The sequence below is a fragment of the Athene cunicularia genome (assembly GCF_003259725.1).
Source record: "Athene cunicularia isolate RWA chromosome 2 unlocalized genomic scaffold, athCun1 chr2_part1, whole genome shotgun sequence".
Taxonomy (NCBI): domain Eukaryota; kingdom Metazoa; phylum Chordata; class Aves; order Strigiformes; family Strigidae; genus Athene; species Athene cunicularia.
This window is the reverse complement of record NW_020799095.1, coordinates 91116748-91127977: the sequence shown is the minus strand read 5'-3', so window position 1 is coordinate 91127977 and position 11230 is coordinate 91116748. Positions and strand designations below refer to the sequence as shown.

At 37.1% G+C, this 11230-nt stretch overlaps 1 protein-coding gene across 2 annotated transcripts in view; it reads left to right on the top strand.

Moving 5' to 3' along the window:
• The window catches only part of ZNF407 (zinc finger protein 407), a 348274-nt gene that overhangs the window by 208990 nt on the left and 128054 nt on the right, over nt 1-11230 (top strand). For both annotated transcript variants that reach the window (XM_026842626.1, XM_026842625.1), the window contains exon 6: nt 2239-2322. In XM_026842626.1, the coding sequence (XP_026698427.1) occupies nt 2239-2322 (84 nt within the window). The remainder of the gene's footprint in view (nt 1-2238; nt 2323-11230) is intronic.

The following is an 11230-nucleotide window of genomic DNA, read 5'->3' as shown; positions in this document are numbered from 1 at the left end:
AACTTTAAAGTGTGAATTTTATGCTGGGGTGTTGGGCATTACAGCTAGTTAGAAAGATTTATACTTAAAATTATTAATTAATTAAATTAATATTTAATTATAATTAAGCATTAGGTGTAGTTCTTCTATTCGTTTTCTTTGATATTGTGATGAATTGAAATGCTGCATGCTGAAGATCCTGGTTAAAAAAAAAAAACAAAACCAAAAAAAAAAACCCAACAGAAATAAAACATCCAAAACTGAACAAAAAACCCAAAGGAAAGAGATTATGCAGAATATTCTGTGTAACAATCACGTATAAACACAACAATAATATTACTGACAAACCTTTTACAGTAAAATTCAGACTTTTACATCATTTAGCACATATTATTCTTCATGTGATAGTTAGGATGGGTTTCCATTCTGCTTTTTCTGGTTTGTTGGTTTGGTTGTTTTTTTTTTAAATTCAATTATAATCACAGATGGTTAGAACCAACTCCTAAAGGAGGTACTGAAATATTTCACACCTTAGATACTGTCTTGGGACACTCTCATCAACTGATCAAATTTTCAGAAAAGCACCAAATCCTGTAAAATTTCAGTCTGCTTTTCATGACCAGATTTGGGTGCAGAAAATAACAGTTCACCGTTTGCTTTATTCTGAAATGGAGATTAATATGTGCCAATAGCATTTCATAGCCTAGGTACCTGGTGGATGTTAATCAGCATTTTTATGATACCATTTTAGAGACAGAGTTCAAGCTGCCTTGGAAACTTTGAAGGAATTGCTTTGCCCACAGTAGCATGGGGCGCAGGGACTCCTGCGCTAAGCAACTATGGTGGGGAGCTGGGGTTCCCCTGGGTCCCCCATTGAGGCCATGGTGGGAGAGGGCAGCTGATCTCTGTGGTGCTCTCCAGGGAGCTCCCACTCACAAGATGGTCTCTTGTTTTATATTAATGGTATCCGGAGTTAACTGAGGCAATGTGCTTTTCGAGAAAGTCTGTGTATTAGCGTGCCTGGTTATGTGGGAATAAACAATGTGGAGGTTTCCATCCCTCTGTCTTCACAGGAGGACTTGGTAATTTGACACCTGACCTCTTAACCCAGACGTCTTTTGTAGAAACTAAATTTCCTTCCCCACGGGGAAGAATTTGTAGGAGACTGTTAGTTTCAATGAATTCAGCATCATTGCCCCACCCGCCCGCTCTCTGCAACGTTACTGCAAAAGGAGACGATTTGGCTCCAAATGACTAATGTGATTCTTTTTTGAAAAAATATTTTTAAAATTTCAGTCTTATGTGATGTTATTGAGACTGTGTCTGAGGTTAGCATTATTAATTCATAATGACCTTCCATGTGGCCTTCATGGGCTGAGATTGCTGTGCGTGTTAGTTCATACTGAGTAAAAATATTGCTGTGAAATGATGGACTGTATTTATAGACAACAGGGCAAAATCCTAACTTCTATTAAAATTTAAAAAAAGAAAAAAGAGCATTTACGTACTTTTAATGAGTATTAAGCTTGCCAAAATCTCTCAAATTGGTCCAGAGGTTTGGAATGAAGAATTATCATTTGAAGATGAACAATACGAGTTCTGCTGCAATTTCAGTAGCAATCCCCAGACCTGTTTTCTTTATGTCATGAAAACTTTAGAAACATAAACAGTGCTAAATTGCCACTGGTACTGAGTAATGTAGCTTTTATTGTTGCCTGGGCTCTTCTGTAAATTCAAGAAAATAATTTAATACTTATAAATAATTAGAAGGTAACTAAAGATGACTATGATCTAGTCTGTTGAAAATTTCTCAGTACCCTTAATTTGTTAGTAAATTCAATATATTTTATTTAAGCAGAATCATATATACAGTATATTAACTTTTTTTTCCAAGCAATCTTTACTCAGCAGAGAAAGGCCAGATGTATGGGAATTGTAAAAAATCAGGATATGCATAAAAACTGTTCAAGTGCATAAAGCAGCCCCATCTGGAAGACATCTAACAGAAATGAAGTTGTACAAAACCATTCCATTGATAATAAAGCTAATTTTTATGGGTCTGACAAGTATGTAATTATGTTCAGTGGTGCTTTTCAGATTTTATCACAGTCAATAAACCGCAGTGGTAATTTCATTCCCATTTGACATATTTACATGGAAACATTTGATTGGAGGAATTAGTAACCCTGAAAGCCTTGATAGATATGTTTTAATGATCTGTGACCTCCGCAGTCCCTCATCTGTTTATTGTTGCAACAGGCGAGAAGTCGTTCCTCTGTGACCTTTGTGGCTTTGCCGGCGGGACACGTCATGCCCTCACCAAGCATCGTCGGCAGCACACAGGTCAGTAAAGCTGTCTTTACTCTTTACTATATTTTCTCCAGCAAGGGAGTCCCTCTACACTGGGGAGTAATGCAAGTCGAATAGCACGTTACAGCACAAATAATGCATAGGCTCATTGTTTACTTTGCTTTTTCTCCTTTTTGTCTCGCTATGCCCAAGGTCTGCATCAAATCTGTTAGCTGGAAGTTTGAAGAATTGCTTGGGGGGGAGTGGGCTGTATTTTTGGTAAGTTTTCTGAAGGAAGTAGAATTGTAAAGACTGCCTTTCTTCTTTAAATGAATGCTAAGTCTACTAATTTTTTTTTTTTTCCAAGGCCCAAATAGATTACCTACTGTGAGGATTTTGCAAGAGTCTGCTAGAATGTCCCTGGGTGAAAATTAGAGACTACATATAGATTAATCCATTATTTTGGACTGAGACATAGTTGAAAGCTAGTGTTTTTTCAGTTGCCCTTTTGTAATTTTAAGATAGTTTGTAATTAATAGGTGCAACTTTTAAGAGTTACCACATGGTTGGCATATAAAGCAGGATTTCTCTCCCAGCATTAGTAAAGCTTTCCTACCACCTGGTTATAAAAATTTAATATCAGATAAAATTAAATTGGTTCTTAGTTTCAGAAGACCAGAAAAAGTGTAAGTATTAAACATTTATTAATACATTTTACCTTAATTGTGCTTTTTAGTAGTTCCTTGTAAGTGTTTGATTATTTGAATAGATTTTGTTCAAACAGATGCAGAACTGTTGCTGCTTTAGCCACAGTAGTTTTTGTTTTACTATCATGAGGATAATGTAATATCATCAGGAACTGCTGTGTGAGTTAAGTGACCATTGTCTAATGTACAGTGGAAAGAAATGGCTAACATGAGAAGCTGTAGTTGTTACATCATGAATTTTCCATGGATTTTGTAAAGGAATCTCAGTGGGAGATTTTATTATGTTCCTGAATAAACTAATCTTGATTCAGGACATACACCATCTAAGTGCGTAATTTCCTGGAGAGCAGCTACTCCTTTTCTTGAGAGCCTGAAGCCATTCTTTCCACCCTGTTTTCAGTTTATTAAAGCAACCATATTTGGCGAAGAGCCTGATGCTTTCAAAAAGGTGGGATTTTGAGTGCCAGTCAGACAATATCTTGAAATGTATAAGCTCTAAAAAAAGTATGCAGGGCTGAATTTTGTTTGCAAGTCTAACTAGTAATCATACTTCCAGAATTTTTCTTCTGATAACAAGAAACCTACGTTTGTGTAAGAGTACTGCTACAGTAGGTTTCTATTCACTGCAAGGAAGTTTGTATTTTTAAAGTGTCCAAGAAAAGGCATTTAGCAAATATAGTAAGTTCTCTTGGTATTACACTCTCTGAATGATAACAGAAACAATTGCAACTACTGGAATGGAAGTTGTATGCTTCAGTTGTAACTAACGATTTCTGTTTTTTCTGGAGCTTTGAAGAATTTTCACGTGTTAGCTGAAGTTTGCCAAATGTGGGCTAAGAATGAATTTTTTTTATTTAGCAGAAATAAATGTTATCAATAGGATGGGAAGTACCTTTTGTTTTTTATTGGCCTGTCTTGTGTCGCACTGGTATCGTGTATATGTATAGGACTCATAGTCAGTGTAGCCACACAAATGGGTAAACAATCGTTTCAGGATGAAAAAGTGGAAGAAATGCATATTCTTGTCATTACCTACTACGTGAGTGCATATCTGATTTCTCAGAAATGTAAGCCCATATCATCTGTTATATATTTATATTTTTTGTATCATTAGGCCACAAGCCGATAGAAAATAATATTTTTGTTTCCTGGTTTATGTGCAAAATTAGGCTGAAAATATGGGATGTTCCTGGTGAAAATCTGTCCATGTTTTCAATGGCATTTTGCCCTTCTTTTGCCACTATGGTAGAGACTTCTGTGCTATGATCACAGGATTCACAGGTTATAGATCATGAAGCTTGCATCTAGCAGGCATAACTTTATATTTTATGTCAGAACTGGAGGCTCGTTATTACTTTGCTATTAACTTTATACTATACAGGACAGTATCTCAGAGGCAGAGGGATCTATCTTTTTGGCATTTATCTGCCTCTGTGGCACAAACAATCAGAGATGATTCTTTAGCAGAAGAATTATCTGGAGCTTCTATTTGTTTCAAGGAGAATGACACAATCCACCTTTGCCTGCACTGTTGCACTTACATGAGGTCTCCTGTATTTTCATCTAGTGCACAACTTTATCTCAGGCCTTAGCTGCATGTACTCCTCTTTGCACCTGTATTTTTTCTTCTGTGTCCCCAGTTGGCACAGTTTTCCCAGAGCAGAATGCCAAAGCAAATTACAATCAAGTTTGAAAGGGATAGGTATCAAAAATAGCCTAAATGGTTTAAATTATTCCCTGCTGTAATACAAGCTGTCTAGGGGGCTGACACAGAACATCTTCCAATCCAAGATTTACTTCTATCACCTGTCAGAGACCCTTGATTCAAGGGCAAATGAGCAAATCCTCACATGTAGTTGAGGAGCCTTAACCGGCTTAACAAGCCTCCTCTCGTCCCAGCCTCAAGGCCTGAGGTGTCCTGACACCCCAGAAAAATGTTCAGCTGCTGATAGATATTTGATACAGGAGAGGACTGGCTGTAGGACCAGCCACTTAAGACTTTTGATGCTCTCGATTCTCATATTTCTTATTCTGTTCCTCTCTTTTTAGATTAGATTATTTTTATCTATCTAGAGAAATACCTTTACCTTGTGAAAGATACATTTTCTTTAGAAATATTACAGGGAACATAAATTATAACTTGCTGTGAATGAGGCTGGCAGAATCTGGCCCTTGGTCACTAGTGGAGTAAAATATAAGGACTAGTTTGGTAAACAGATTGTTATCCTTGGAAAACATGTTTTTGGTTTTTAAATAAATAATAGTACAGAAATATTAAACTGAAAGAAGCAACCATTAGTTTTAAGACTTGAAAAATGTTTGTACTTAATTTATTTGCAAACATGATGCGTCTCCATACAGATTTCCTTGCTATAGACTTTCTTACCTGTAAAGTAGAACTGTGAGGTAGAAAGAAATAATTTGACCTATCAAGAGATCCCTGGTGTTTCACCAGTTGACGTTTTTATTCTGTGTTAAATATGTTATGTCCTTAATGACTGACCTGGTCCTGTGAGAACTGCACACTTTGAACACGGAATAAGCTAAGCCTTTGGCTGATTTTGTCCTGGTAGAATGTTCCAGCATTGTTTTGCGGTCTGAATCAGTCTATTAAATTCTGCAAGTCTTTCACTGGCTATGTAATAGCAGTGGCCTGATGTAACATCTTGTGAATCGAAGCAATGGCAACTTCAAGTGATCCAGAGTTTGACCAGAATTTTATCACACTGTAAAGAATGCTTACATCTCTGTCAAATTTTACAATAGACACTTGTGGCTGCCTAGGCTGTGAGCAGAAACTCTCTTAAGAAACTCAGACAACTTGCACTATCAGCTGGTGCTATGTGGTACATAAGGGACAGCCTGCAGTGCTGCAAGAACTTATATGCCATAGTTCTGGTGCCTCAACATGACTGGAAGGAAAAATTTTCATCTTTTTAGTCATCCTGAAACAAATTTTTTTATTCATATTTTGTCCCAGTAAGAAAATCTGCCTGAAGATATGAAGATAAATAATGTTGCAAAATTTAGTGTTGGCTGGATTTAGAATTAGTTGAATTCCATGAAGAATTTAAGCAATTATTTGAATTTTATAAGTAAAAAACAGTAAAAAAACCTCTAAGTCGGCCACCAAACACACACACACACAAAAGAAACATAAAATATCACATAATTTAAATATTTCACCTTAATCATAATCAACTAAGAAGTTGCGTGAGAGAAAAAACAAGCAAGAGTAATTATTACTGGCTTGAAATGAAAGCATAAAACCACTTAAGTCTTAATTGTAATTTTTTTTTAATGTTGTTGTATTGTTCTGCTCTTCTCCTTTGTTTGCCTGCCCTTTGGTATCACTCGAGTTTTCTCTTCTTCTACATGTTTCCTAGTAAACTTTCATTTCATGCTGTAGTAGCTGGCTCAATCTAACAGTGCTGATCAGTCACAGCCTGTGTTCTCTTGCATGAAATACCTTTTTTAATGTTGGTTAGTACTCCTGCAAATTGCAAACCCCCCCATCCTCATCTTCTGCACAATGGCAGTCTACATTTGCTTCTCATGTGTTGGCTGTGGTGGAATCTTCCTGGGGATCAAGTACATTACAGTAGTAGAGCATTAGAGGATGAGTGCACTTACTGTGCACAGCAGTTCTATGATAGTCACCCTGAACCTATGGAACTGCTTAAAAAGATTGTGTCTTTGTTCAAACATTTTCATGAATTTTTGAAACTGGTAGCTTAGCTTATATCGTACAGATCACTGTTTGTATGATTACTTCTGCTCACTCATTTCAATCTCATGCTTCTCAAGACATTTATAGGTCAATGTAATAAAGAAAGAAAATTTAATAATATATGTGTTTTTATCCAGATGAGTGACTCACTTTGTGTTTCTGTTTCTCATGTGAACTGCTCTTTGACTTTAATGTGTACTTACATTACTCAGCATTGAATTTAATGTATAATGTAGCCTCTTCCCTTCAACTTCTCCACCACAGCTTAAAAAAATTATAATGTTGAATACCACAGAAGATGTATCAGAGTAAGAAGACTTACTGCTCTTTTCAGCAGGAGGAGACATGAAATTTGAAGAGGATCTATGTTGTTTTTCCATTTATGCCAAAATTTGCAGGAGAGTGTGGAACTTGATTACAGCAAATCTTTGGCCATAAATGACACCAAAAACTTGGGTATCTTAAAACTTTCTCTCTACCTAAGAGAAATTGTCTAGTGGAACAGTTTTCCTCCCATTTCTGAACATACAAATGTCAGCCATTTTTTGCTATGGAAGAGCAATCCTATGGCAGGGTTTCTTATAAGGGTTTCTTATAAGAAAGCAAGGGATGAAGAATGTACCTAGATTTTTTTTATGTTTTATATGCAAAAAAGTTGACCAGACTAGAAGCAAACAGAATTTATTTTATTATACTTCAGGCTTCATTAGGAAGCCTGTAAGTGCTTCTCCAGGGAGAGCCTTAACAAACATTAGAAATAGTTGGAAATAAGTAGAAAAAGTCCTGTAGCTTGTAAGCAGATGGCTGCATTTTGTGGTCTACTCATTCCTTAAGTCAAATGAAACTTAGAGAAATCTTTCTGTGATGCTCAACACATCATGTGAAAGACAAATAGGACTAAAAGTAGTAGTTTCCTCTTGAGACAACTAGGGTAAGATTTCTTCCATCTTACTAAGATTCTGATTAGTTCCTCAAGACTTGCAGCTTGAAGCCACCATTTGATTTTTACTTTTTTCCTTCATATATGTGAAAGCTGGATCCTCAGTAACACGTTCATATAAATGCTATATATAATCTACAAGTAGAAATTCTTTGGACAGTAATGATTATAAATAGAGAAATTACTTTGCCATCCACAAATCAACATCTTTCACCAAGCGTTACAGTTTTTGTTACTGTTATTTCATTTTTTCTTGAAAAAGTACACATTAAGTACATAACTGCACAGAGAAATTTATGATTGCAGTAAGGTATGCTCTATGTCCTAAAAAGCTCATCAATGACAGAGAGCTCAAAAGGGGTAAAATCAGAGAAAAGAGGAAGAAGGAAAGAAAAAGAAAGCCATAATTTGTGAAGAAAAGAAAACAATGCTAAGATAGATGCTAAAAAAGTCAGTGTGGAATTTAGAGAGTCAAGAGAATAAGGAAGTCTTAGTCATGATGTTTTAAGAAGAGCAGAACAGGTAAAACTGGTGAGGCTAACTGGTTAGCAACAGGCCTTAATAACTGCTTTTGTAGAGACCAATGTTCCCCGTGATCTGACCCTTTTTTCAGTTGCTTTCCCAAACTTTGATTGTTGGAGCTAAAATTTTCCATGTCAGGTGACTTAACTTAAACTTCAGAAGTTGCTTGCAGTATTGTCAAAAAAGCAAAACCATTTCTTCTTTTCTAATCATGTGGTTAAGAAACATAGCATTTTGAAAGTGCTTGTGTTAAAATAAAAGCTCCCAAAGATAGCGAGTCCTTGATTTTGGAAGGTGTGTCCTTCCCTTCCCCCCCAACCCCGCGCAGAGCTAATTAACCATTGGGACATTTTGGGGCAGCTATCCTTTTTTGTGGGGTTTGTTATAGATAAAGTTAGAGAAGGTGAGTCACAGACAAGTATTCTATAATGGTAAGGTTGGAAGGGGTTAATTTGGGGTTTTCTACTTTTATTAATCTTTGAATGCATAGACTTTGTCCTTACACATTTTAGGTTTTTATACTAATTTATAGTTAATACATAGTGGTGTTTTAAAAAATACTGTCAAAATTTCGTTTTTTATTTGTGTTATTTTAATTTTGTATGAATTAGATCCTTGACTGGGGGTTAGGGAGAATCCTCCTGGAATATTTAATGGCAGCTTGTGTAAAATAAGTGTATTGCCTGAAATATCTGGAGGTGGAAAGAGGGGCAGGAGAATTGGAACACAAAGGCTCATAAAGAAAATTCCGGCCCAGAGATAAGGAAGACAAAAAATACTTAAATGAGTGGGTCTGGAAAATGTAAATAAATAAACCAAAAAGTATTGATGCTTCAGCTAATGGGCTCTTCAATGACCCTGAAACCTAGTCTTTTAGATTTTTTCAACTGTACTAAACAAACTGGTTAATTTTCCATAAAAATACTTTTTCCCATGTGGAGTTGCTAAGAATTACAGACCATGCTAGTCTGTCTTTTTTCCTCCCAGTTTAGTTGGCTTTTGTTGTGTGGTGCTGCTGTGATGTATTTTCTGTCAGGTGAGATTTACACATAGTCCACTTGACAGGAGCAGTTAGCCACAAGGATTTCCTAAGGAGAAACTTCCTGGAGCAGTGGGCAAGGATTATCATTTTTCTTTTGGTCAGATGGAATTTGCAAGCCCTCCTGGCTTCCATGGGCCCTTGCTTGTCTGTCAGCCCCCCTGGCCGTGCCCCAGCGCAGCAGCAGACCTTTACCCAATCCGTCCTCCCCTGAATGGCAAACAAAAAATCTCCTTTCAGTTCAGATCTGCTTTTTTTTACAAGGGGGCAAGTTGGCAAGGTTCTCATGCATTTTAAATGAAAGCAGTTAAAATAAGTACGTATCTTATCTCAAATACCTGTGGCTTTACTACTTAGGCTTGAAAATGTTGCTGTCTTTTTTAATACTAGAAGATAAAATAAATCAGGCACAGGAAATCTTCATTTCAAGAACAGGTTACGTTGCTAGGGAGTCTATGGCCTCCCAGAGAGTTTAATTGAAGCAGCAGCCAGTACCATTCAAGCTGCTGGGAGAATCAGCTTTTCCAGAGCAGAGAGTCAGTGTCTGACAAGAAAACCCCATTTGGGGCAGGAAAGACATACTTTCTAGCAGTCTCAATTTGTCCAGCATAGAGGCTTCCACATTGTGTCCTGCCCCTTCACCTTTCCTTGTCCCATGAAACAATAAATGAAAAATAGTGGCTGGTATTCTCTCCAGCAGCTGCTAAAAGCAATTATTCCAACTCTTTATGGAGCTTTCAGAAGCTGCTCCATTGTCCTTCTGTACAGCATTACGGCCTTTTCAGGCCTGAGGACCTTGCATTTCTTTTTCCCTTGGGAGGGAAAAAACTCTCAACAGTCTCCAAGAATGAAAAATGCAGACTTCTCTCTCTTCTCAGAATTCTGGCAAAGTCTTTTTGGAAGTCTTGAGTGTCTCATGCTTTAAGCAGGCCTGAAAAATCTGGTTTGGAGGCATGGCCACTTGGGAGTGGCCTTTTGCTAGTGATGGGTCTTCTGCTGCTCGTATGTCTGTCTGAAAAAACGGCAAATTGTACCTGCTAAGATGCTTAGGGTTCAATTTTGAAACGGCCTATTCTAGACCTAGCAATTTTATTCAGATTTCTTAAGTTAGAGATGCAGATTCCTTATGTAGTCTTTAGGATAAATCCTTCTGAAGGCTTGCACAATGCAGTCAAGATCACCTAAGTTAGGAGCTGCCTTTTGTCTTCTGCATACAAAAAGAAACCTGTTTCCTCCCTAAATGGTAATTACATGTGCCTGTAAGCCACACAGAGTATTTCTGGAGCAACCAGTTAGAAAAATGGGATGTAGGTGTCTTAGCTATGTGTCACAGTATATGTATATGTCATGAGATTTTGTCTTAGTGTCTTCTAAGGGGTGGACACCTCTGCTGGAAGGAAAAGTACTCTTTTCACATAATAATTTACAAGCCAGAGATTTTTATCTTTCCTCAATTAGTATTCTAGAAATTTTCAATGCAATTGCACATCTGGCAGAGATTGAATTTTGGTCTTCTGAAAATATTATTGTCCTATTTAGATGTGGTGGTGTGGTTTTTTTGGGTTTTTTTGGGTTTTTTTGTTTTTTTTCATTAACCTTTCAAGCCCTTCTGCTGAAATTAGCACACTGTTCAGAAAAGATTCATAAGGTCAGAAGGATAACAGGCAAGAGAGGGGGAATGGAGCACTGAGTTCTGGTTCATATGCTTGGTCCTGGTTTATGTGTATTATTTAATAATGGATAAAATAAATAATCCAGGACCAGAGACAAAAACAAAGACACTTTGCTCCTGGAGAGATTCCTTTCTGGGCAGGCACTGAACATAAGCTTCAGATTCTGTCTCCAAGAGGGTTGCTTTCAGGGTTGTTCATGGGCCCAACTTCAACAGAATGTAGGGTGAGAAGAATGCCTGTTACCTGGTGATGATATTTTCCTGAAATAAGTCCCAGTAACATGGTCACCCTGTTTCAGTGCTGTTCTTTCTCCTCGTTTTCGCTGCTGTGTAACACCACATGGGAAGTAAG